This window comes from Hypanus sabinus, chromosome 13 (assembly GCF_030144855.1).
Source record: "Hypanus sabinus isolate sHypSab1 chromosome 13, sHypSab1.hap1, whole genome shotgun sequence".
Classification (NCBI taxonomy): domain Eukaryota; kingdom Metazoa; phylum Chordata; class Chondrichthyes; order Myliobatiformes; family Dasyatidae; genus Hypanus; species Hypanus sabinus.
Window position 1 is genome coordinate 74,315,777 of NC_082718.1, and position 25,353 is coordinate 74,341,129.

Here is a 25,353-nt window from a genome sequence, read left to right on the forward strand (position 1 = left end):
TTGCTGCTTGTGTTGTTCTGCCGAACATTGTGAGCACCTGAAAGTGTGGCGACACCTCTGGGCTGCCCCAGCACATCCTTGGTTGTGTTGGTTGTTAATGCAAACAATGCATTTCACTATTTGGGTCGATGTACATGTGATAAATAAATCTGAATCTGAATTGTACAAGCTGTGAGTGCTTGTGCTTTTAGTAATTTAAAATTTGAATAAAATATGCCTTTTTCCAGATGTGAGGAATGTGTCTCTAACATTAGTGCAAATTCGACATAACAATAGGTGGCAATCTAAAGACTCAAGAGCTGAGCAGATAGGTTCCAGGAAGGTTAAGACTGTATGGGATAACTGATGAAAAGAAAGACGTGGACTTAAAATTTGAGTGCTGGGAGAACAGGAATCAATGTATGGCATAATGGAACGTCTGACAAGGTTACAGGATTTGACCAGCAGAGACAGAATAAGCTGAAGTTTATAGAGATAATGGAATAAGAAAACAATCAGATAATAATTGAAATGACACTTGGAGGAACGTGGCAATGAAGATTCCAGAAACCAGTGAGCTGAGGTGTGGATGCATGGAGGTGACATTATAGATCTAGAAGCAAATGAACTTCATGGTGCAGCATGTTATATCAGAAGCAGAACGCCTCAGTATCAAACAAAACAATGAGAATGTAATGAGTCTAGCTCACCCAAAGGCATTTATTAGTGACAGGAGTAGTCTGTAGTGCATTTGCCTAACATTATGATAAAGAAAAACAGTCATCCAAGATTAAGCACTAAATAAGCTGTCAGACAGTGGAGGAACTGAATGCTGGATATTTAAACACATAAGCAGAATCATTTTCCTTTACCTAGGAATGAAACAACTTTATAACATGCTCGTCAAACCTGACACATAAAGAAAATGAATACCCAAGCCATGGAATAACACATTCAAGGAAAGGAAAGATAAATGAAATGCTAAAGTAAGCATGCAACTGGATAAGATGGTAAGAGCTAGATTGGTGTTTGTGCTGGGCTCACTATAGTTTGACCAAGTAAATCTATTAAAGGATGGAGGTTTCTCGTTGACAAGAAATTCGTCAGACTACTTCCCTTACCTGGCTAGAATCGAATGCAATGACAAAACAAGGCAGCAAAGCAAAAATCTTAAAGGTTGATTTGTATATGATATTATCTACACGTAATGAACTTTTCAAACTTAATTCCCTCTGCAAGATTAAATAGAGATGTCAGTCAAATCATTAAATTCAAGAATGAAATTTATTTTTGAATTCCCAATTCCATGTATTCTATATATTCTCTTCTCATCATTACCATCAGAAAGGAGGTACAGAAGCCTGAAGGCACACTCTCAGCAATTCCCCTCCAGCATCTCATTCTGAATGGACATTGAACCCATGAACACTACCTCACTACTTTTTATTTGTTTTTGCACAACTTATTTTAATTGAACTATTTAATCTACATATATACTTACTGCAATTAAGTTTCTTCTTCTGTATTTATCATGTGTTGCATTGTACCGCTACCACAAAGTTAACAAATTTCACAAGATATGCTGGTGATATTAAGCATGATTCTGATTCTGATTATTTTAGTTTTGTAAATAGTATACGGTTACATTTTCAAAACAGGAAACCTCAACCTTTACAGTAACTACAACACAGAAGCTCTACAATGTTGACTCACTTGTCGGAAGAGATTGGAAAAGTCATCTGCACTATCAACCTTACGGATACCTTTCCCTCCACCTCCTTCCGATGCTTTGATCATTACTGGATAGCCAATCTTTCCTGCAACCTAAACATAAACATAAGAAACATAGCATTAGTTTTACTAAAATTGCAGTTATTCCAAAAACATCTCAGAGTGAAATAAGCAGGACATTAATTCAAAGGACTATTAACTCAAATAGGTTTAGTTTTCAAATTGTTATAGCAGTAGGAAAGAAGAAACTTCTCATTTTGGTTTTAAGTAGGAGATGCTTTATCTTGAATCTATGCATCCCAGTTCTATAGGAAGTATTTTCACTTGTTAAACTTCCTCATAATTTTAAATGTTTTAGCTAAGATTATCTTTTATCCCAAGTGGGTGATCTCTAAAGGAGATAATGTGCATTACGTATTTCATGTTTTAGCCGTGCATTTTTAATACCTGGGCGACAAGCTGAAGCGTCAGAGGAGGTGGAAGGCACTTCTTCCCTCCACTAACCTGCAGATCACCCTTGGGGAGGTGTAGCACCTGCTTAGACCCCTGATCAGGGTCACATGAAGCCATGGGAGCAAGTTGTATGAGCAACTGATACTTATCACAAGTCCTGGTTATACAACACTGATACCAGGTAGACAACTTCTGACGAGTATTGATAATGGCAGGGGTCACCCGTCTGGTAAAGACACTGCCAGAAGAAGGCAATGGCAAACCACTTCTGCAAAAAAAATTGCCACAAACAATCCTGGCCATGGGACCATGATTGGCTATGTCATGTAACTACGTACATATGATGATTTTAATGCCTGAATCATAAAATGCACATCTTTGTGAATGTTGGCAAACCAAATATTAGATCAGTCATAGACTTACTGTAAAACAGGGCCAACAGACTCCCTGGACTATTGTTGTCCCTATTTTTAATTCTCTTCAAGTGTGTTTTGGTCATTTTTGTGAGACCATAAATGAACCCACTGTTAGGAGGTGAAAAGGGATTCATGGAGAAAACACCAGTCCTAAAGAACTGGCAGTTTCTTTCAGTACAGGGTCCAACAAAACTGAGGGCTAGAATCATGCCAGCAGGACACAAGGAAAATTGAAACCTATCAACTGATCCAGTGTGGGAAATGACAGGAAGTTTTACACCAGGTACCTTGTCATCAGAATCCCTGGCAAAGTTGACACAATGAAGACTATTAAGATCTGGCTGGAGGGTGCTGACTCTGTTCCTCAGCACACAGACTGGAGCGAGTTTGCTCCCCACAGACTCTCAGATTAACATTGACTTATATACCAACTCTGTCCTTGAGCACATCAACAAGTGTGTAGACAGAATGACACTACAAAAACAAATAAAAGTTTTCCTCAACCAGTAACCATGGATGAACGGAGAGGTTCACCTCCTGCTCAAAGCCAGAGATTCAGCCTTCAGGTCTGGAGACCGGGGAAACTTATAGCTCAGCCAGGGCCAACCTGAGGAGGGGAATCTCTCAGGCTAAACACGTATACAAAGAGAGAATCGAGGAGCAATTCAACTCTTCAAACCCCCGACACATGTGGCATGGCATACAGGTCATTACAGACTTCAAACCACCTAGTACTGTGCCCCCTTCCAGCACTACTTCCCTCCCTGATGAGCTCAATTACTTCTACGCTCACTTTGACCAAGAGAACAAGGAGGTCACCCTCAAAGTGGATCTCCCTCTCTCACTTTTCACCTCCGATGTTTGCGCCACCTTGAGCAGGATGAATGTACGGAAGGCAGCTGGTCCGGATGAAATACCTGGCCACGTGCTCAGAGTCTGTGCAGGGCAGTTGGCCGGGGTCTTCACAGACATTTTCAACTGTCCCTGGCCCAGGCAATTGTTTCCACAAGCTTCAAGATCGCCACCATTGTGCCAGTACTGAAGCATTCCACTGCCACAGGCCTGAATGACTTCCGCCCAGTTGCATTCACCCCCATTATTGCAAAGTGCTTTGAAAGACTGGTTCGATCATACCTGAAATCCTGCCTGCCCACTACCCTGAACCCCCATCAACTTGCCTATCGCACCAACAGGTCAACAGAGGATGCCATCTCCACAACACTTCACTCTGCCTTGACCCACCTGGACAGCCCCAACTCTTATGTCAGAATGCTGTTCATTGGCTTTAGTTCAGCATTCAATACTGCGATCCCCTCCAAGCTGATCGTCAAACTTCGCCAGCTTGGCATCAGCTCATCCCTCTGCAATTGGACCTTGGACTTTCTGACTAACAGACCCCAATCTATTAAGTTAGACAACCTCTCCTCCTCCACTCTCACCCTGGACACGGGCGTGCCTCAAGGCTGCCCTCTTCTGTACTCCCTTTTCACCTATGACTGCGTTCCTGTACATGGTTCTAACTCCATAATCAAGTTCGTAGACGACACCACAGTGGTTGGCTTGATCAGAGGGGGACAAGGTCCAGCACCTGGCCACGTGGTGTGCCGACAACAACCTGGCCCTTAACACCCAGAAGACCAAGGAGATCATTGTGGACTTCAGGCATGCTAGGACCCACACGTACAACACGCTGGAGGAACTCAGCAGGTCAGGCCGCATCCATGGAATCAAGCAATCAACGTTTCGGGCCGAGACCCTTTGTTAGGACTGCTAGGAGCTAGGAGCCACACTCACATCCCCATCTTCATCAATGGAGCTGTAGTGGAGCGTGTATCAAGCTTTAAATTCCTTGGATTCCACATTTCCGAGGATCTCACCTGGTCCCTGAACCCCTCCATCCTGATCAAAAAGGCACAACAGCGCCTTTATTTCCTGCGGAGCATCAAGAAAGCTCACCTCTGTCCCAGGATACTGACGGACTTTTACCGCTGTACCATTGAGAGCATACTCACCAACTGCATCTCAGTGTGGTATGGCAATTGTCCTGCATCGGACTGCAAAGCACTCCAGCGGGTGGTGAAAGCTGCCCAGCGGATTATCGACACCTAATTGCCCACCATTGAGAACATCTACCATAAACACTGCCTGGGCAGAGCGAAAAGCATTATCAAGGATGCATCTGACCCTAACCATGGACTTTTTACTCTCCTCCTATCCGGTAGGCGCTACAGGAGTCTCCGCTCCCACACCAGCAGGCTCAGGAAGAGCACCTTCCCTGAGGCTGTGACCCTGCTGAACCTCACATCACAGCGCTAAGCAGTATTGCACCCATATTGTACTGTCTCACTACTTTTATATGTGTGTGCTGTAGCACTTACTTTTTATTCACAGTTATTTTGTAAATAACACTATTCTTTGCATTTCTGGTTAGATGGTAACTGCGTTTCATTGGCTTTGTATCTGTACTCGACACAGAATCTAATCTAATCCAATCTCAGTAGTAGGTGTCTGGCATGTGGAAGCAAGCCAGAAAACCACCACTGAGAACATGTAGAAATGATTCCCAATAGTCTGATCAATAGCTGGAAGAACCTTTCAAAGCTTAAGGCATAGTTCCTTACCAAAGGGCCAAAAACATTTTCTCCTGACACAGATCCCTCTGCAACAGGTTGCCGTTTGGCTGCTATCACTTGTATGGAGAAACAAAGAAGCCTTGTTTGCCTGTGACTATTAACATACTTCCTTCTTTAACCATGGCTCCTATAAAGACCAATATCTGTATCACCCTAAAAGAGCTATGTTAAATCTGATACTGTTTGCCAGTTCTGACCAGCAAAGCAACTTCACTTATGCAGTTAAAATCTATCAGAGGAGCACTTGGTCAGTGGTCACTGCATCCAGTTCCAACTGCTGACCACTGCAGCAGTGGTCAGTTTTACCTGAGTGCCCCTAGCTGCTGCCAGTGGTGAGTTCTCTGCTCAGTGATTCCAACAATTCCTGAAAAATGTTTGGCTGCTCCATCTAATTCTGATAGATACCTCCTGTCTCTGTCCACTTAGCTGATGTAGAGTCACTTCCACAACAGGCCATAATGAAAGTGCATGCACAAAATGTACTTCAACCAATACTGCAGATCAAAGTGCCAAATATTCATTATAGTAGAAGAATGAGAGGGGATCTAATAGAAACATTTCGAATGTTGAAAGGGTTGGACAGAGTAGATGTGTAAAGGCTGTTTCCCTTGGTGGGTGAGTCCAGGACAAGGTCACAGTCTTAGAATTAGAGGGTACCCATTTAAAACAGAGATATGGTGGAATTTTTTTAGCCAGAGGGTTGTGGATTTATGGAATTCATTGCCACATACAGCTGTGGAGGCCCAATCATTGAGGGTGTTTAAAGAGGAGATTAATAGGCATCTAATTAGTCAGGGTATCAAGTGATACGGGGAAAAAGCTGGAAATTGGAACTAGATGGGAGAATAGTTTAGCTCATGGTAGAGTGGCGGAGCAGACTAGATGGGCCGAATGGCCTACATCTGCTCCTTTGTCTTGTGATCTTGTGAAATATGATAATGGCAATAAAGTTAACAGCAAAGATAAAGTAAAACATGAAACATAGATTGACATATCCATTTGCATCAATGCCAATTCTATGGGACTGATATTAATCACTTCTGCCAATTTATTCATTTATTCCATAGAGGATAGAAAAGAAACCTAGGAGTCTGAACTGCTTTTTGGTAAATTAGTATACATATGATGGACTAAATAGTTCTCTGTGGTAAATTCCTGCATTCATTACAAAGGCTCAACAGAATCCCTGCCAGCTGATAACAGACATGAGCTTTGATCAAGTTTAATAAAAAATCAGTTAATGATCCTCTCCCTGAGCTTCCTTTATTTGTTTAACGTAACTTTGGTTCCACCAGCATAGTGTCAGACTACTGCTTCTATTTTCTTTCCCATCTTTGGGAGAGCTTTCTCTGAAACACTGTTACAAGAGCAATCAACCTGCTCCGGGTATTTAAGTTTCTTCTATTTTTCTGATTTCAGATGGCTTGTATCATCAATGGCCAAGTGGAGGTACTTAAACTACTAAACAGTACTGCTTCAATGCCTGCTGCTCAATGCACAACTAACAACATATGCCATAAAGCACAGGGGCAGTATTAGGCCATTCACCCTGCTCTACCTTTGAAGTGGAAGCACTTCCTGGACTTCTTTTCAGTCATGGAATTCCTGAAACTGTTGATTAGATTCAGATTTTGATTTTCCCAGAAGTTAAGCTGAGAATTTGCCAGCTCTACACTGTATATTAATTTTATTGATAATCAAAAGGCTGTGAATATGAAGCAAAAAACTTAACTTTTTTAATATTTTGGTTTAAGTTCACTTTTAATTGTAAATAAGTTTTAGATAATTTTATTTTCAAAAGCTATTAATGGTTTTATTTACATTTAATTATTTACTTTATGTCTGACAGTTTTCAAATATATCTGATGCTGCTGTTGTCTGAGATACATACAGATGACTTGGACAAAAGTTTCGAGCAGTTGATTAGTTAGTCTGCAAATGACACAGTCATTGGTGGAATGGGAGATGGTGAGAAAAATCAGCAAGTGATACACCAGTATCGATTGGAAATACGGGCAGAGAACTGTTGAGTCCAAACAAATGTGAGGTGGTGCACTTTGAATGTCAAATGTAAGAGGAAAGTATACAGTAAGTGGAGCATTGATGTTCAGAGGGATCTGGGCAAACGAGTCCATAGCCCCCTGAAAGTGACAAGTAGATAGGATGGTAAAGAAGTCGTATGCTATACTTGGCTTAATCGATCTAGGTATTGAATCTGAAAGTCAGCAAGTTATGCGGCTGTATATAGTGAATATTCTGTGCAGTTCTGTTCACCATAGCACAGGAGGGATCTGGAGGTTTTGGAGAGGGTGCAGAAGTTCGACCATGATATTGCCTGGATGAGAGAGTAAGGAGAGTGAGAAAACTTGAATTATTTTCTCTGAGGTGCTGGAAGCTGAGGGATAATCTGAGAGAAGTTAGTAAAATTAAGAAAGGAATAAATAATGTTGGAGTTTCACCAGGGTGGAAATGTCAAATGCTAAAGGACACAGCTCTAAGGTGAGAGTGGTGGGGTGGGGGGGGGGGGGTGTAGCTTCACATAGATTTACAGGGCATCATTTTTATACAGAGGGTGGTAAGTGTCTAGAGCACACTGTCATGGGAGGTGATAAAAGTAGGTATAACAGTGATGTCTGTGAAATACTTACTCAAGAATATGAACAAACAGGGCATGGAGAGATATAGGATTTTGAATTGGCATGATGGTCAACACAGACATCATGGGCCAAAGGGCCTGTCCCTATGCTGTGATATTCTATGTTCTTTTGAATTACTCTAACAACCTTGATAGTTAGCATAACTAAGAGAAGGCTGGCCTTGTGTCAAAGCTAACAAAGCAGATTCAAATGTTCATTTGAAATGTTCATTAAAAATGTTCATCAGTTTAATTATAAGGCTGCACCATCCTCTATTTCCTAACAAGAGGAAATCAAAGCTATAAATAGAATAAAATATAATCTACTTCAAAGGCCTTGGGAAACAACTGCCCATGTTTATGCAAAGATAGTATATGTTGCCCAGGCAGAATAAGATAAGCTTTGATCTTTTTTTGATGTACTCTACACTTGATCTAGGACACGGACACCTGATAGTGCACCTAGTAACAAAAAGTACAAAATGAAATTACTGTTTTGAATCAAGTTCAAAATCTACTACTCAGCATGGAAGTTATTTGTTGGAGTAATTTCAGGAGTAATCTGGTATAATCTACCAACTAATTTACTATTCCTCAGATTTTCACTACTTCCCACAGTAGCCACCTTCACCTGATTAGAAAAGGTGGACTTGGTCCTAAAGTTGCTTTTATTATTTTTATTAGTATCTCTATTCAATTCCCTTCTTTCGGATACCTTTATAATAAACAATGTATGATATATACATTCTTTGATAATAAATGTACTTTGAACCTTTGAAACTGCTTTCATGGAACAGAAATTCATCAATTAAAGATATGCACGCATTGTCTTATATTCTACAAATGAGTCAGCTGCACCTTATGTCTCGTTTTATTACAAGTATAATGTTTCGTACTTCTAAACCTTCAGTAGCATCTCGCACACACCCTCTCAAGTACAGTTCCTTGGGAAGACTGACAATCCTTTTCAGTCTCTGATCTTCTTCTGTCCATTCAAGAGTCAGACCTGGATTATTGATAGGACATAATCATTACATGATAACATGTATAACTCCCAAGTAAATAAGCAATAGCAAATCAGTATCAGTCAAATTCAGAGGCGCCTGCAAGCAAGCTGGCTAAAAATTCATTCGCAACACCACCTTCATTGGGTAATGTATTCTCCTTTGTGCAAAATGGAAGGCAAGAAGTGAATGTTCTTTATGTTTTGGAATATTGGTAAAAAAATAGAAAATGATTAAAAAGCCAGAAGATAGGCTTTTTGCTCTTGTAAGTAATTGATGTAAAATTCATTTAAGTTTCTCTAAACAGTTGTGTGGGGTGGCAGGATGGATATACGTCTCTAACAAAGGAGGTCTAAGCTACTTCTTCCCACCACTAGCCTGCAGGCCACCAATGGGCAAGGTGTAGCACTTGCTTAGCCCCCCCCCCCCCCCCCCGATCAGGGTCCCATGAAGCCTTGGGAACAGGAAGTGGATGGTCATATGAGCAGCCGGTGCATATCACAAGTCCTGGCTTTGTGACCATTGACGCCAGGCAGACAATCTCTGAAGGGTACTGATAATGGGTGGGGTCACCCATCTTGTAAGGGCACTGCCCAGAAGAAGGCAAAGGAAAATCACATTTGTAGAAAAACTTGCCAAGAACAATCATGGTTATGGAAAGACCATGATTGCCTACGTCATAAAAACATTGTACACAGCAAATGAACAAAACACTGGTGGTTCCTGTACAGCTGACTCCAGTTGCTCTCAGGAGCACCAGGTCTATATGCAGCCTAGACTCAGTATAAGGTGCCAGTTTAGCCTAAAATCCTGAGTTCCAGGAATTATTCCTTTTCTCCCTCATCTTTTGACCTGTGTTCAATGCTGGCCTCAGGTGCTGTCCATGTCACGTTTGCCTGCTTTTCTTATGACACGGGTGTTTCCCCCACCCCCCGCAGGGCTCCAGTTTAAACGTGTGGTTTGGTAGGTTAATTAGTCATTTTAACCTGTGTAGGTGAGTGTTAGATTCTCAGGGAATGGGTGAGAGTGAATTGGCACTAGTGTAGGATTAGTGGTGAAGGGCACACTTGGTGGGCTGCAGAGCCTGTATTTGTGCTATACTCTCTGCAAGTTAGACTCATCGTCTTACCATTTCCACTCCAAGGCAGTGTTGGTATCCCAGCAGTCTGTGCTACAATGGTAGAGGCAATTTTATCACCTAGTGACCACATAGCTTGGCTTGGAGGACCTACAAGAAATAAAATGGGACCAAAACAATTGGAGACAAGAGTGAGAAAACAGAACACAGTTCCACAACAGGACAGGAATTCATCATTAGGCAGTGGTAGCTGCGAGTGTACCATGCAGTTGTAATTCAAACACGTAAGGTCAACAGACGTGCAATATTCTGGTTTTCTAAAACTTCAGGATAATGCTGAGATGCATTGTAGGATTTACTGGGACTAATCATCAATGATGTAGCCTGGTGTTTGGTCTTTTTACATCAGACATCCTCGCCCAGGCGACCCACTCAGGATTGATCAGGCCCTGGTTTGTGTCCCAGCAGCATTGGTCTACGGGGCACACCTCTTGATCCATAGCCACCCTGAGCAAGTTCTGCAGAGCTGGCAGCCAGCAAGACTTCTGCAGCCCACCTCTGTAGGCTCACATTGTGCCCTCCACCCCTCTAACCAGCTCCTGGTCCTTGTCTTCTTATGCTCAAATGCCTCTCAATCTGGTCTTCTCAAGGTACTGTAATTTCTGCCATGACGACCTGCTTCGAGGTTTCTGACAGAGTGACCATGTCAGGCCTCAGTGATAAATTTGTAATTGGTAGGTTGGGGCACAGATGGAGCGACTTTCATAGAATAAAACAGAATTTATGGAAAAGTAGTATGTCATGTTAGCAACTTTTCTAGGTTAATAGTATTGTAAAGCACATGAAACTCCTTTCACCATACTTCATTTAATCTTTTATTACGACAGTAATTGCAGTATGTGTGAATCTCAACCATTTTCATTCAATAGCAGCACTGGGTCCCAGAATTAAATCCAATGTTCCAGTGGCTTCTTACTGGGGAGAAGAAAACTTACCTAAAAATGCAATGTTGTACTTCTGAAGGAGCTCTGGAAGTTTGGGGTTCTCTGAAGCATGTCCCCAGCCAGCCCACACAGCCTAGCAGAACGTGAAAATACTAATGTCATATACATGTTGAAATATAGAACTTAAATGATTTTCTCTGTGATAAAACTCCTAAAGAGATTTTAAATTAACACATTCAAACATAGATGGGAATTTCCAACAAAATGACTTCCTCAGCTCAAGTATGCATATGAATTCAGTGTTCACATTAGTAGCTGTTAAATAGAGTCAGAGTTGTAGAAAGATACAGCACAGAAACAGGCCCTTCAGCCCATCTAGTCTGCCTACTCCCATCGACCTGTATTTGGACTATACCCCTCTATTCCCCCTACCATACGTGTACCTATCCAAACTTCTGTTAAACATTGAAATCGAGCTGGCATGCACCACTTGCACTGGCAGCTCACTCCACACTCTCACCACCCTCTGTGTGATGAAGTTTCTCCTCATGCCCTCCTTAAACTTCTCACCTTTCACCCTTAACCCATGACCTTTAGTAGTAGTTCCACCCAACCTCAGTGAAAAAAGCCTGCTTGCATTTTACCTATTAAGTGGAAAAAGCCTGGTTGCCTTTACCCCTTCTATACCCCTCACAATTTGGTACACCTCTATCAAATATTTACACTTTGTTCTTCATTCATATTTCCTCTGTTTCTCTATATTTTGACCTGCCCTCTGAGCTTAATTATATTTAGTATAGATAAACATAATTCTTAACTTCCACTATTCATTCCAATAACTTTCTTCGCTCTGAACTGTTAAGTTTGAATTGTTTAATATTCTCTTTGTAATCTCTGTTTATTTTGAAAAGATGACGTAAAGGCAAGTAGCCAGATGAAGCTAAAGCCTCATCAGATAACTCATCCACTTTTAATTTCAGAAACCGTTAACAAGCTACAGGGAAAATTGAAATAGCAATGCCAATGGATGCATTTTTATAGTAATTGACAACAAATCATGTACTAATTTGCAAGTTGAGGAAAATGTATCTGGAAATAGCTGATTAAGCTTAAGTTCATGGGAAAGGGATGTAAGTGGCACTTGTATCAGAATCAGGATCAGTTTTATTATTCCTGACTATAGGTCATGAAATTTGCTGTTCTGCAACATCAGTACAGTGCAAATACTCAAAACATCATGCAGATGACAGTAACTCTGCAGTAAAAAGGAATAACCAAGTAGTGTTCATGGGTTCTTGCATCATTCAGAAATGCGATAACAGAGGGGAAGAAGCTGTTCCTAAATAGTTGAATGTGAGTCATCAGACTCCTGTATCTCCTCCTGATGGTAGCAACAAGATGAGGGCAAATCTGAATGGTGAGGGTACTTAGTATTGGATGATGCCTTCTTGAGACATCTGCTCATGAAGATGTCCTCAGTGGTGGGGAGGGTTATGCCCTTGATGGAGCTGGCTAAGTCTGCAACCCTCTGTATCCTCTGTCAATCCTCTGCGTTGGAGCCTCCTATGATGCAACCAGTCCAAATGCTTTCCACAGCATATCTAGAGAAATTTACAAGTGCTTTTGATGACAAGTGAAATCTCACCAAACTCCTAATGAAGTAGGGCCACAGGCATGGTTCCTTGATGTCATGGTCCGGATCGGTTTCCCTTTAAATTTAGTCATGTTTCGATCCGGACCATTGACGCCTTGTTCCCTTTTAATTCCGTTTCACGCGTCCCTTGAGCTTGGCAATCAAGGTAATCTACCCTTGACCCGAACCGGCAGCTTATAAGCCCCTGGCTTTAGCCGTTCGGGGCGAGAGTGTTAAGAAGCCTTTGCAAGCCGCCGCCGCTATGACAAGCCAGAGTTATCGAGCCCACATCGGAGTACCAGCAATTCGCCTTCCATTGCCAGAGTGGGTCCGGGCAAGGTCAATCTACCAGGGGTGAGTTGAAGGCAGAGTCCTGACTCGACGTTTATGTCCCTTGTCTGTGTCTACCCCCTGAAGAAGAGCCCCGGCTCGGTGCCTGAGCTGAAGGCGGAGTCCCAGCTCAACGTCATGCCCAGTGACTGTGACTACCCCCTGAAGAAGAGTCCTGGCTCGGTGCCTGAGTGGAAGGCGTAGTCCTGACTCGATGTTCCTGCCCGTTGTCCATGTCTACCCTTCAAAGAGGTCCCGGCTCGGTGTCTGAGTGGAAAGCGGAGTCCTGACTTGATGTTCCTACCCGTTGCCTCCGTCGGGGAGATCCGGCCGGACTGCCGCTGCCCGGCTGGGGTTCTGTCCTTACCTACCCGTTGCCTCCGTCGGGGAGATCCGGCCGGACTGCCGCTGCCCGGCTGGGGTTCTGCCCCTACCTACCCATTGCCTCCGTCAGGGAGGTCCAGCCGAACTGCCGCTGCCCAGCTGGGGTTTTACCCTTACCTACCCGTTGCCTCTGTCGGGGAGATCCGGCCGGACTGCCGCTGCCCGGCTGGGGTTCTGCCCCTACCTACCCATTGCCTCCGTCAGGGAGATCCAGCCGGACTGCCGCTGCCCGGCTGGGGTTTTGCCCTTACCTACCCGTTGCCTCTGTCGGGGAGATCCGGCCGGACTGCCGCTGCCCGGCTGGGGTTCTGCCCCTACCTACCCATTGCCTCCGTCAGGGAGATCCAGCCGGACTGCCGCTGCCCAGCTGGGGTTTTGCCCTTACCTACCCGTTGCCTCCGTCAGGGAGATCCGGCTGGACTGCCGCTGCCCGGCTGGGGTTCTGCCCTTACCTACCCATTGCCTCCGTCGGGGAGATCTGGCCGGACTGCCGCTGCCCGGCTGGGGTTTTGCCCTTACCTACCCGTTGCCTCCGTCGGGGAGATCCGGCCGGACTGCCGCTGCCTGGCTGGGGTTCTGCCCTTACCTACCCATTGCCTCCGTCAGGGAGATCCAGCCGGACTGCCGCTGCCCGGCTGGGGTTCTGCCCCTACCTACCCGTTGCCTCCGTCGGGGAGGTCCGGCCGGACTGCCGCTGCCCGGCGGGGGTTCCCCCCCCTTTCTATCCATTACTCCCCAAGGGCCGTGGTGGTTCCAGTTCCCTGTTTCCAAGTCCCAGGTCCGTGGCGATCCAAGTCCCTAGTCCCTTAGTCCAAGGTTCATGTTTCTCTGTCCTTGATTTCCCAATCTTCTGTGTAACGAGTAATAAATGCTATTTTATTATACCTAAGAAAGACATGTTTGTGTCCTGCGTATGGGTCCTCTCCCAGCACCCTTGGTGATTGTATCATTGTGTTGAGCCCAGGATCCTCAGAGATGTTGACCGTCAAGACGTTGAAGCTGCTGACCCTCGGTATGGATCAATGTTATCTTAACATTGCCTTTCGTGGTGTTGCTGATGTTGATTGTGAGGTTGTTGTAGTTGTGACACCATTCAACCAGCCAAGCTATCTCATTCCTGTATGCTGCCTCCTTGCTATGAGATTTTACCAACAACAGCGGCATCATCTGCAAATTACAGATGGTGCTTGAACTGCGCCTGGCCACATATTCAGTAGTGTAGAGAGAGCAGAGCAGCAGGCTAAGCACAAGTCCTTGAGGTGAACCTGCAATGATTTTCAGAGAGGAGGAGATACTATTGCTGACCTGTACTGACTTGTGAGAGTTCACCCTCTTGAAGGATGTTCTGACATTGGCCTCTGAGACAGGGATGGCAATAGCAGCACATCTAGCAAACTTGAAATTCCGTTTGGGTAGACTCCAACCTGATGGCATGAATATCGATTTCTCCTTCTTCCCCCAGCCCACACTTCCTCTATTCCCCACTCTGACCTTTTACTTCTTCTCACCTGCCTATTATTCTCCCCTGCATCCCCACCCCCTCCCCTTTCTCCAATGGTCCACTCTCCTCTCCTATCAGATTCCTTCTGCTCCAGCCCTTGACCTTTCCCACTCACCTGGCTTCACCTATCACCTTCCAGCTAGTCTTCTTTCTCTCCCTTCACCTTTTTATCCTGGCATCATCCCCCTCCTTTCTCAGGTCCTGATGAAGGGTCTTGGTCTGAAAGATTGACTGTTTATTCATTTCCAGAGATGCTGCCTGACCTGCTGAGTTCCTCCAGCATTTTGTATGAGTTGCTTATAGTTCATGTTGTTTTGCTTATATTTGCCATGCACTTCCATCTTGAAATGGTAGGGACACCCTTGATTAATTAAACTGGAGCAATTCTGTTTCATTATCAAATTCATCAAATACATACTTGTGCATTGCAATATTGAAGTAATAATGAAGAAAGCTTGGAAAACGTGAACAGTTCATTAATTATCTGTAATGGAGGAAGTAATAAAGAAACAAAGAAAATCAAAATTTAAAATAACAAATAATCATTCATATTCTAAAAGTTGCAAGTCCATTTTCTGATTAACCCCAGTCTGTTACACTTTCTGCAACAGTATAATTTACCTGCACTGGGATTCTTTTTGCAATGTCCACAATCAACTCCACATTTGCATAATTGTTGTTGTTGGGTCCTCCGGTGACTGGAACATAGTGGTCCGCCATTTTGATGTATTCTAAGTGGACACAATCACACAGCGATAAAGACTTATGATCTGGAGATGTCTTAAAATAAAAGATTTTGTCTTAATTGAAGAGCACAAATTATAAATTTGCCACAGCGGATCTTACACATTGCTTACCTGCATTGGCCTTCAGATCTTCGGGAGTCACCATAACTACAAACCGAATAGCTTTCTCATTCCTAAACATTTCATAGGACCATCTACGGATGGACCGCATACATTTGACAGCTGCAATACCATTGTTGGCAATTAGAACCTGGCAAAGAATAATATTACAGTCAAGCACTCTTCAAAATGTGGAAGTGTTACTTTCAACTAACTTGGAAGTTATATGGTTTACAAGTGATGTTAGCAACCCTGAGTTAGAAGATGATTTCTTCTCCTGATGACCTTCCATACTGAAAATTATTTCTTAATATAAAAGGAAGAGAATGTCTAAAGATTGCTAAGGACCTCTGAACGTTGGACAACAGGATTTATGAAAACTTTGATTCATCTTCTGTCATGTGGCATTTCTGTGCTCTCTTTTGAACAGACAAGCTGAAGTAACTTAGTTTTCTGATGCTGCGACATTTATATTTTCGTAATAGTGGGGATGCAGGTTCTGAAGAGAAGTAAATGAAATTGACCTGGTGTAGCAGTTAGCATGACACTATTACAACTTAGGGTGTTCCAGAGTTCGGAGTTCAATTCCGGTGCCGTTCTGTAAGGAGTCCTTGAAACCTATCTAATGTTGAAGGGACTAGATAGGGTGGATGTGGAGAGGATGTTTCCTATGGTGGTGGTATCCACAACTAGAGGGCCCAGCCTCGAAATTGAGGGGCACCCTTTTATAACAGTGGTAAGGAGGAAAATTTTTAGCCAGAGAGTTGTGAATCTGTGGAATGCTCTGCCACAGACTGCAGTGGACGCCAAGTCCGTGGGTATACCTAAGGCGGAAGTTGATCGTTTCGTGATCAGTCAGGGCATCAAAGGATACGGTGAGAAAGCAGTTGTATGGGGTTGAGTGAGATCTGGGTTCAGCCATGATGAAATGACGGAGCAGATTCGATGGACTGAATGGCCTAATTCTGCTCTTATTCTGGTCTTATGGAGTCTCTGTATGTCCTCCCTGTGGAATGCATGGGTTTTCCCCGTGGCCGTCTGGTTTCATCCCACAGTTCAAAGATGTAGTGGTTGGTAGGTTAACTGGCCATCGTAAATTATCCCATGGTGAGTTTAGGGTTAAGGTTAATCAGTTTTTTGGGGGTTACTGGGGCAGTGTGACTCAAAGGGAATGAAAGGGCCTACTCCGTGTTGTATTGCTAAAAATGAAAATAAAACTAAATGGATTAAATTGCGTTTATCAAAGAAATTGATCAGCATTGATATTGAAGATGGCTCATATATCAGGGGATATGATTGAAAATTTTCAAACTAATAAGTTGGGATGGGGTATGAACATTTTCAACCCATTAACCTGAATGCCTGCTAAAGTGGACAATGTGGACAGGTTCAAAGCCACAACTAGTTAGAGGTACTATGAATTAACTGAAAGCTCTACTCAATGGATGGAAAAGCCCATAAATATTATTCTTTTGTTACTGTTTTTCTTATTTCCTCATGTTTCTTCCCTCTTCCTTGTTCAAATTTTCTCTTTTATAAATACATTCCTTTATGGTTGAATAAAATTAAAGATATATCCTTCAATCTCTGTTGGGATGTTTTGGAGAGAAATCCATCTAATTCTAGTTTATGCAGCCTCCTATCTAACCCACTTTCCCACATGACCAGTCAACTCAGTTTCACAAACTTGATACAATTCGTACCTTTTCAATAACTCGATTTCCTCCAAACCGGGTGACAAACTCAGCAGGAGAGGCCACAGTGAAATCCCGATGAAGATCCAGATTTAGCTCCTCCCTGCCCTTCTTTGTTAGATGCAAGCCTGACATATTGGACCTAGAACAAACAAAAAGCCTGCATCTAAGATGGAGTCATTAGAAGTGTTATCACTCTCCTCATTATTAATCACCAGTAGACCATTTGTGGGTGTGCCTATGCTCTGCAAACCCTCACCTCCCACCAGGTCCCGGCAGAAATTTTGAATTCCATTCAATGATTCTTGTATATTAAAAGTATATTGGAGTTTATTGGAATAAACAACAGCCAGGAAGCTGATGGATAGCATCAAACAAATAAATAAATTTCCTGTGGAAAATCTAACAAGCCAGAATATGAAGTATGAAAAAGAAAAATCACAGAGTAAAAAGCTTTGAGCAAGACCATGCCTGCATTGGAACCAGAATCTCAAAGTTCTAACCACATCAACGTGCATATACTGTACGTCACTATATACAACACTGAGAATCATTTTTTGCAGATGTTCTCAATATATCCATAATAGAATAACAACCATAACAGAATCAATGAAACATTGCACCAACCACGGTACAGACAAAAAACTATGCAAATATAAAAAGAAAGAAATAATAACAATAAATAAATAAGCAATAAATATCAAGAACATGAGGTGAAGAGTCCTTGAAAGTGAGTCCATTGGTTGTGGAAACATTTCAATGATGGAGAAAATGGAAGTTGAGTGAACTTATCCCCTTTGCTTCAAGAGCCTGATAGCTGAGTGGTAATAACTATTCCTGAATCTGGCGGTGTGAATCCTGAGGCTCCTGTACCTTCTTTCTGATGACAGCAGTGAGAAGAGAGCATGCCCTGGGTGGTGGGGGTCCCTGATGATGGATTCTGATTTCCTGCAACAGCATTTCATGTAGATGTGCTCAATGGCTGGGAGGGTTTTACCCATGCTGGACTGGGCCGTATCCATTACTTTTTGCAGGATTTTCCATTCAAAGGCTTTGGTGTTTCTATACCAGGCTGTGCAGCAGTCAGTCAGTATACTCTCCAATATACATCTATAGAAGTTTGTAATGGCATTAGATGTCATGTCGAATCCTTGAAAACTTCTAAGGAAGAAGAGGTGCTGTTGTGCTTTCTTCATAATTGCACTTATGTGCTGGGCCCAGCACAGATCCTCCAAAATAATTTAAAGTTGCTGACCCTCTCCACCTCTGATCCTCCGATGAGGACTGGCTTATAGTCCTCTGGTTTGAGAATATTTTCTCCAATTAATACTTTCTGTGCTACACAACTCAAAGATAAATAATATGCAGTGAGACATTAATTTGTCATGATTTCAGTTGTTGAACGAAGTTTGTGTTTTGTAAACTATGGCTTCAGAAATTTCTAGAAGGGCAATTTAACATTAGACCATAAGATCATGGGACCATAAGGAGCAAAATTAGGCCATTCAGCCCGTCGAGCCTGCTCCACCATTCCATCATGCCCAATCCCGGATCTCACACAACTTTTAGTCCTGGCTTGATAATTGGAGTTTTAATTTATTTAATTTGCACTCTTTCCCTACGTGGAATTTTCTACAATATACATCAGCCTGGGCATTTACTTTACACCACATGTTAATGGGATATTGAACATTATCTAATCTGTGAACAATGAAAAGCATACCCTTGTTTTCAACACTCTCAACACCACAGCGCAATAGTAAACGTCTCCCAGTCATGTATGAAGCAATTTAAAATAGACTTTCCCAACTCTTCTATCCCACCGGAAATAATTCCATGAGCTGTGTTGCCCCAACATCATTCTGATTTTCTCTCCTTGGAGTATTGGAGGTGGCAGAAGTGAAGGAGAATTATATGTTGGACCCGGAGGCTGGTGGGGTGGTAGGTGAGGACACAGGGAACCCTATCCTGGGTGGGGTGGTGGGCGGAGGGGGTGGAAAGCAGGTACTCTTCACTTAGATGATAGTTTGCACCATTGTTCCTGTTAGCAAAATGCATAATTATACATTTCCCAACACTTTATTCCATCTGCCTCTTTTTGCCCATTCTTCCAATTTGTCTAAGTCCTGCTGCAATCACATTGCTTCCTCAGCACTACCTACCCCTCCATCTATCTTCTCAAACTTTACCACAAAGCCATCAATTCCATTATCCAAATTATTGCCAAACAATGTGAAAAGCAGTGATCCCAATACTGACCCCTGAGGAACACCACTAGTTATTGGCAACCAACAAGGAAAGGCTCCCTTCATTCCCACTCACTGCCTCCTATCTGTCAGTCTTTGCTCTATCCATGCCAGTATCTTTCCTGTAACACCATAGGATTTTAACTTGTTAAACAGCCCGGAATGTCTTCTGAATGTCCAAGTAAATGACATCCACTGCTTCTCCTTTTTCCACTCTGCTTGTTACTTCCTCAAAGAATTCTACCAGTTTTGTCAGACAAGATTTCCCTTTACAGAAATCATGCTGATTATGACTTAATTTATCATTAGTCTCCAAATGCCCTGAAACCTCAACCTTAATAATAGATACCAACACTTTCCCAGCCACTGAGGTTAAGCAAACTGGCCTATAATTTCCTTCCTTTTGTTTTCCTCCCTTCTTAAAGAGTGGAATGACATTTGCAATCTTCTAGTCCTCTAGAACTGTGCCAGAATCAAGTGATTCTTGAAAGATCATGACCAATGCATCTGCTATCTCTTCAGTAACCTCTCTCAAGATTCTGGAATGTATTCCATCTGGTCCAGGTGAGGGATCCACCTTAAGACCTTTGAGTTTGCCTAGCACTTCTTCTTTTGTAACAGCAATGACACTCACTCCTGCTCCCTGACACCCACGGACCTCTGGCACACTGCTAGTGTCTTCCACAGTGAAGCCAGATACAAAGTACCCATTAAGTTCATCTGCTATTTCTTTGTGCCCCATTACTACCTCACCAGCATCATTTTCCAGTTGTCCAATATCAACGCTCACCTCCCTTTTATTCTTTATATAACTAAAAAACGATTAGTGTCCTGCTTTATATTATTGGCTAGTTTGACCTCATATTACATCTTTACCCTTCGTATTGTTTACAAGTTGCCTTTTGGATTTTAAAAGCTTCCCAATCATCCAACTTCCTACTCACTTTTGCTACCTTATATGCCCTTTCCCTGGCTTTTATGCAGTCTTTAATTTCCCTTGTCAGCCATGGTTGCCAACTCATGCCATTTGAGAACTTCTTTTTCTGTGGTGGAAACATTAGTGAAACACAACTGATTTCTTTGGGGGGAAGCCTTTCACCTACAAAAGTAATGTTTTTTTAAAAAATTTAATTTAATTAATTTAATTTGGCACATTTTTTCTGCATTTTGAAATATGCTCAGAAACAAGTGTATGGAGGAAAGTGGAGGGAAAGTCAGAATGACATTGGGGCAACACAGCTCATGGAATTATTTCCAGTGGGATTGAAGAGTTGGGAAAGTCTATTTTAAATTGCTTCATACATGACTGGGAGATGCTTACTATTGTTTACTATTGTGTATTACTATTACTATTGTGGTGTTGAGAGTGTTGAAAACAAGGGTATGCTTTTCATTGTTCACAGATTAGATAATGTTCAATATCCCATTAACATGTGGTGTAAAGTAAATGCCCAGGCTGATGTATATTGTAGAAAATTCCACGTAGGGAAAGAGTGCAAATTAAATAAATTAAAACTCCAATTATCAAGCCAAAACTAAAAGTTTGTCTAAAGAGATTTTCAAATGCATCAGAGAGATGATATGGTAGAAGTGTACAAGAATGGGATTAGACAGCTGACATCCGAACTGACTGTTGTATGTAACATGTAGTCCTCTCCTCACTGGAACAACCTCACCTGTGTAAGTTTTTAAAGTCAACATTATCCCTTCTGGGGTGAGACACCGCAATCTCTCCTTGTGAACTACCTCTGACACAGATGATACTAGACAGCAACCCACAGGGGTCAAAATATACATGAGTATATAATCTATCCCTCCCTCCTTATTTTAAAGGTTTATCCTCCTTCCCATACATGGACCAGCTGCTGAAGGAGTGCCCACATGCGGACCGAAAATTAACGCCAAGGGATACTGATATGTCTGTAGTGTAAGTCTTCAACCAAAGAGGAATTGATGAAATTTCTTAACTCCAAAGACAATTACAAGTGCTTCCCACTCAATTTGGGCATTGTGGCCTTCTGCCTTGCTAAGTGTGATTGATGCAAAGGTGATTGGATGCTCTTCACTCAACGGCGTGAGACAACTGCCCCCACAGGCAGTTAAAATTAATTTAATTAATTTAATTTGGCACATTTTTTCTGCATTTTGAAATATGCTTAGAAACAAGTGTATGGAGGAAAGTGGAGGGAAAGTCAGAATGACGTTGGGGCAACACAGCTCATGGAATTATTTCCAGTGGGATTGAAGAGTTGGGAAAGTCTATTTTAAATTGCTTCATACATGACTGTATGAATCACAGGCAATGATGGATTGAAGTGTGTGAGTGCTTCAGATTGGGGCAAGGCCTTTTTAAAAGCCTCTTCAGAGTGATCTGTCCTCTGCAGTGTGTTGATTTATTTAAAAGCTGCTTTAGGAACAATCTTTGCGTAATATGTTAGTAGTCCTAAGAAAGACCTGAACTGACTTACATTCAGTGGTGATGGAGTCTCTGTTATTACCTTCACCTTTGATGGAACCTTGTGAAGCCGTGAGTTGTCAGTCACATAGTTCAAATTTTCAAACAAAGGTTGAAAGAACTCACACTTGTCCTTCTGGACCCTTAGTTCACATTCCCCAAATCTTTGTAATGTAGCAAACAAGTTATGTTGGTGTCCACGCTCATTTTTTCCCCAGTAAAGCACAAGTCATCTAAATGTCAACCCACTCAGGACCTGGTCCATTGCTCGCTGAAAAAGTGTGAGAGCTGAGGTGACACTAAACGGAAGCCTTTCCTTTGCAAGTCACTGCAGTTAACATTTCCTGTGACTCTGGCCCCACATGCATCTGCAAGAACACCTAGCACAAGTCAATCTTGTTAAACGTCCGTCCTCCGACCAAACCTGTAAAAAGGTCATCAATGAGGGGAAGAAGGTATTGTTCACCCATAAGAACTGGGTTAATAATTACCTTGAAGTCTCCTCGAAGACTTACAGACCCATCCCTTTTTAGGACAGCAACCAATGGAGTTGCCCAGTTACTTACCCACACTTGTTCTAATACCTTACTCTGGACCAGTCTATTCAATTCAGCCTCTACATTTGCTTTTAGGGCACATGGAATAGGTCTTGCCTTTAGGCATTTGGGTGGTGTGTCAGGTTTAACAGCCAGGTTAACTTTGATTTTTTTCACACTGCGCATTTCTCCATTGAGTACTTCAATACTTCTTGTAGACCAATGCTATGTTACAGACCACCAACTAAGTCTGCGGAATTTAGAGGAACAAATTTCTAGAGAGGTCACAAGAAAAATATGGTTGTGTGTGATAGTAGGAGATTTTAACTCTCCGGATATTGACTGGGACTCCCATACTGTAAAAGGACTGGATGGGATAGAGTTTGTCAAATGTGTTCAAGAAAGTTTCCTTAATCAGCGTGTAGAAGCCCCAACTCAGGAGAGTGAGATACTAGATCTCCTATTAGGGAATGAGACAGGGCCGGTGACAGAAGTTCGTGTAGAGAAACTTTTTACATCTAGTGATCACAATGCTATTACCTTCAAGATAATTATGGAAAAGGACATAATGGATACAATTGATACTGCCTTTTAGTTTTATACAGAAGTGAATAAACTCACAGTTCATATCAGCTATCCTTTTGCTTATGAAATTCCTGATCTAGATTCCTTTGCCAGCCCATTATTAGAGAAATTGGATTTTGTAGCAAAGTTTTCTTAGACGTTACATGACCTGAGTTCAATTTTACCTGGAGCAAGTCTCTCGGAATCAGATCAGGTTTACTATCATTGACATATGCCATGAAATTTGGGTTTTTTTTGCATCAGTACAGTGCAAGATATACAAATATTACAACAAGTGACAACATAAATAAATAAATAAATAAATAAATAGTGCAGAAGGGGAACAGAGAGGTAGTGTAAATGGGTTTATGGTCCATTCATAAATCCAATGGCAGAGGGGAAAGAAGAGGTGAAGTAGTGGTAGGTGCAATGTTGTACTGGTTACTTCGATGCATTCAACACACACAGAATGTGGAGGAACTCAGCAGGCCAGGCAGCATCTATGGAAAAAAGTACAGTCGACCTTTCCGACAGAGACCCTTCAAAGGGTCAATGATAGATTGGCAGGGCACTATGATATGGAGAGCAAACTATTACCCATGTGGCAGACTCCCCAGCTCCATGCAGCTGATGAATCCAAAAGAATAACAGAGACGAATACAGTCACCAGTGGCAACACTGGAGCTGCCAGACTGTGTTGAACTCAATGTAGGGCTGCCTTAGGGAGTCCAGCTCCGGAATTTTCCTCAGGATTTACTCCTGAAGCCTTCCCCATGAATATATGGGGAACATGGGTATAGGAATATGGGCGTAATAAGGGTATATGGGTATAGCTGCAAGGAAGGAGGTTTGAGATGAGAGTTTTCCTTCTCCTAGGTGACCTGCCAACCATGGCTGATGAGCCCCATCTGCCCTAAGCAAATGGTCTTAAAATGCTAGTAACCCAACTTTACCCCTACTTTCAGTAGAAACGGTTCCGCCAGGCTTAGTAGCTAAGCCACACCTGAAAGCCAAGAGCTAGACTTGGTTGTCAGAAGCTATCTGAGATGCCAGTAATTGGGAGCATTTAATAGGTAGTGGGAACTTACCTCCCACTGCCTCCACCAGCTATGACAACCTTAAGGAACCTCAAATGTGTAATTTTTTTATGAAAACATGTATTTGTCTCTGTAGTGGTTCCTCGATTTCCTCACTTACAGACTCCAGTAACAACATCTCCTCTACAATCTCCATCAGCACAAGTGCACCAGAAGACTGTGTGCTTAGCTGCCTGCACTACCTACTTTACAATTACAACTGTGTGGCTAAGCACAGCTCCAATGCCATATTAAAGTTTTCGGATGATGCTACTGTCATAGGCCAAATCAAAGGAAGTGATGAATCAGCATACAGGAGGACAACTCAAAACCTGGCTGAGTGGTGCCATTACAATCTCTCATTCAATGTCAGCAAGACCAATGAACTGATTATTGACTTCTGGAGTAGGCAACCAGAGGTCCATGAGCCAGTTCTCATTGGAGGATCAGGTGCAGTGGGTCAGCAACTTTAAATGTTATTATTTTGGAGGACCTGTCCTAGGCTCTGCTTGTAAGTGTAATTACAAAGAAAGCACGGCAGTACCTCCGCTTCCTTAGGAGCATGCGAGGTTTTGGCATGAGATCCAAAATTTTGATAAACTTCTATAGATGTGTACTGGAGAGTATATTGACTGGCTGTATCACAGCTTGGTATGGAAACACCAATGCCCTAAAACAGAAAATCCTACAAAAAGTAGTGGATGCAGCCTAGTCCATCATGGGTAAAGTCCTCCCCACCATTGGGCACATCTATATGGAGTGTTGCAGGAAAACAACATCAGGACACCCACCACCCAGGCCATGCTCTCTTCTTACTGCTGCCATCAGGAAGAAGCTACAGGAACCTCAGGGCTCACAACACCGATTCAGTAACAGTTATTGCCCCTCAACCAATAGGCACTCGAACTAAAGTGGATAACTTCCCTCAACTTCATTTGCCCCATCATTGAAATATTCCCACAGCCTATGGACTTACTTTCAAGGACTCTTAATCTCATGTTCTAAAAAATTATTGCTTATTTATTTTTGTTGATATTTCTTTTTGTATTTGCACAATTTGTTGTCTTTTGCACACTGGTTGAATACCCAAGTGTGTTATGGTCCGGTCCAGAGCCCGCTTTCAGGGTCTTGATCCGGTCTCCAGACTCCTGACTCCGGGTCTTGTAGCCGTCCCTCCCGTCACCCTTAAGCCCAAATAGGATCATCTTGGCTTAAG

General features: G+C 42.6%; 1 protein-coding gene across 6 annotated transcripts in view; it reads right to left on the reverse strand.

Moving 5' to 3' along the window:
- The window catches only part of acacb (acetyl-CoA carboxylase beta), a 162,319-nt gene that overhangs the window by 128,286 nt on the left and 8,680 nt on the right, over positions 1–25,353 (reverse strand). For all 6 annotated transcript variants that reach the window (XR_009515406.1, XR_009515407.1, XM_059987884.1 and 3 more), the window contains exons 2-8: positions 17,270–17,402; positions 15,579–15,717; positions 15,343–15,452; positions 10,925–11,006; positions 9,981–10,079; positions 8,744–8,853; positions 1,693–1,803 (exon numbers count right to left, since the gene is read on the reverse strand). Coding sequence is in view for 4 of the 6 variants with exons in the window: in XM_059987884.1 (XP_059843867.1) it covers positions 1,693–1,803; positions 8,744–8,853; positions 9,981–10,079; positions 10,925–11,006; positions 15,343–15,452; positions 15,579–15,717; positions 17,270–17,402 (784 nt within the window). In the remaining 2 variants the exon portion in view is untranslated. The remainder of the gene's footprint in view (positions 1–1,692; positions 1,804–8,743; positions 8,854–9,980; positions 10,080–10,924; positions 11,007–15,342; positions 15,453–15,578; positions 15,718–17,269; positions 17,403–25,353) is intronic.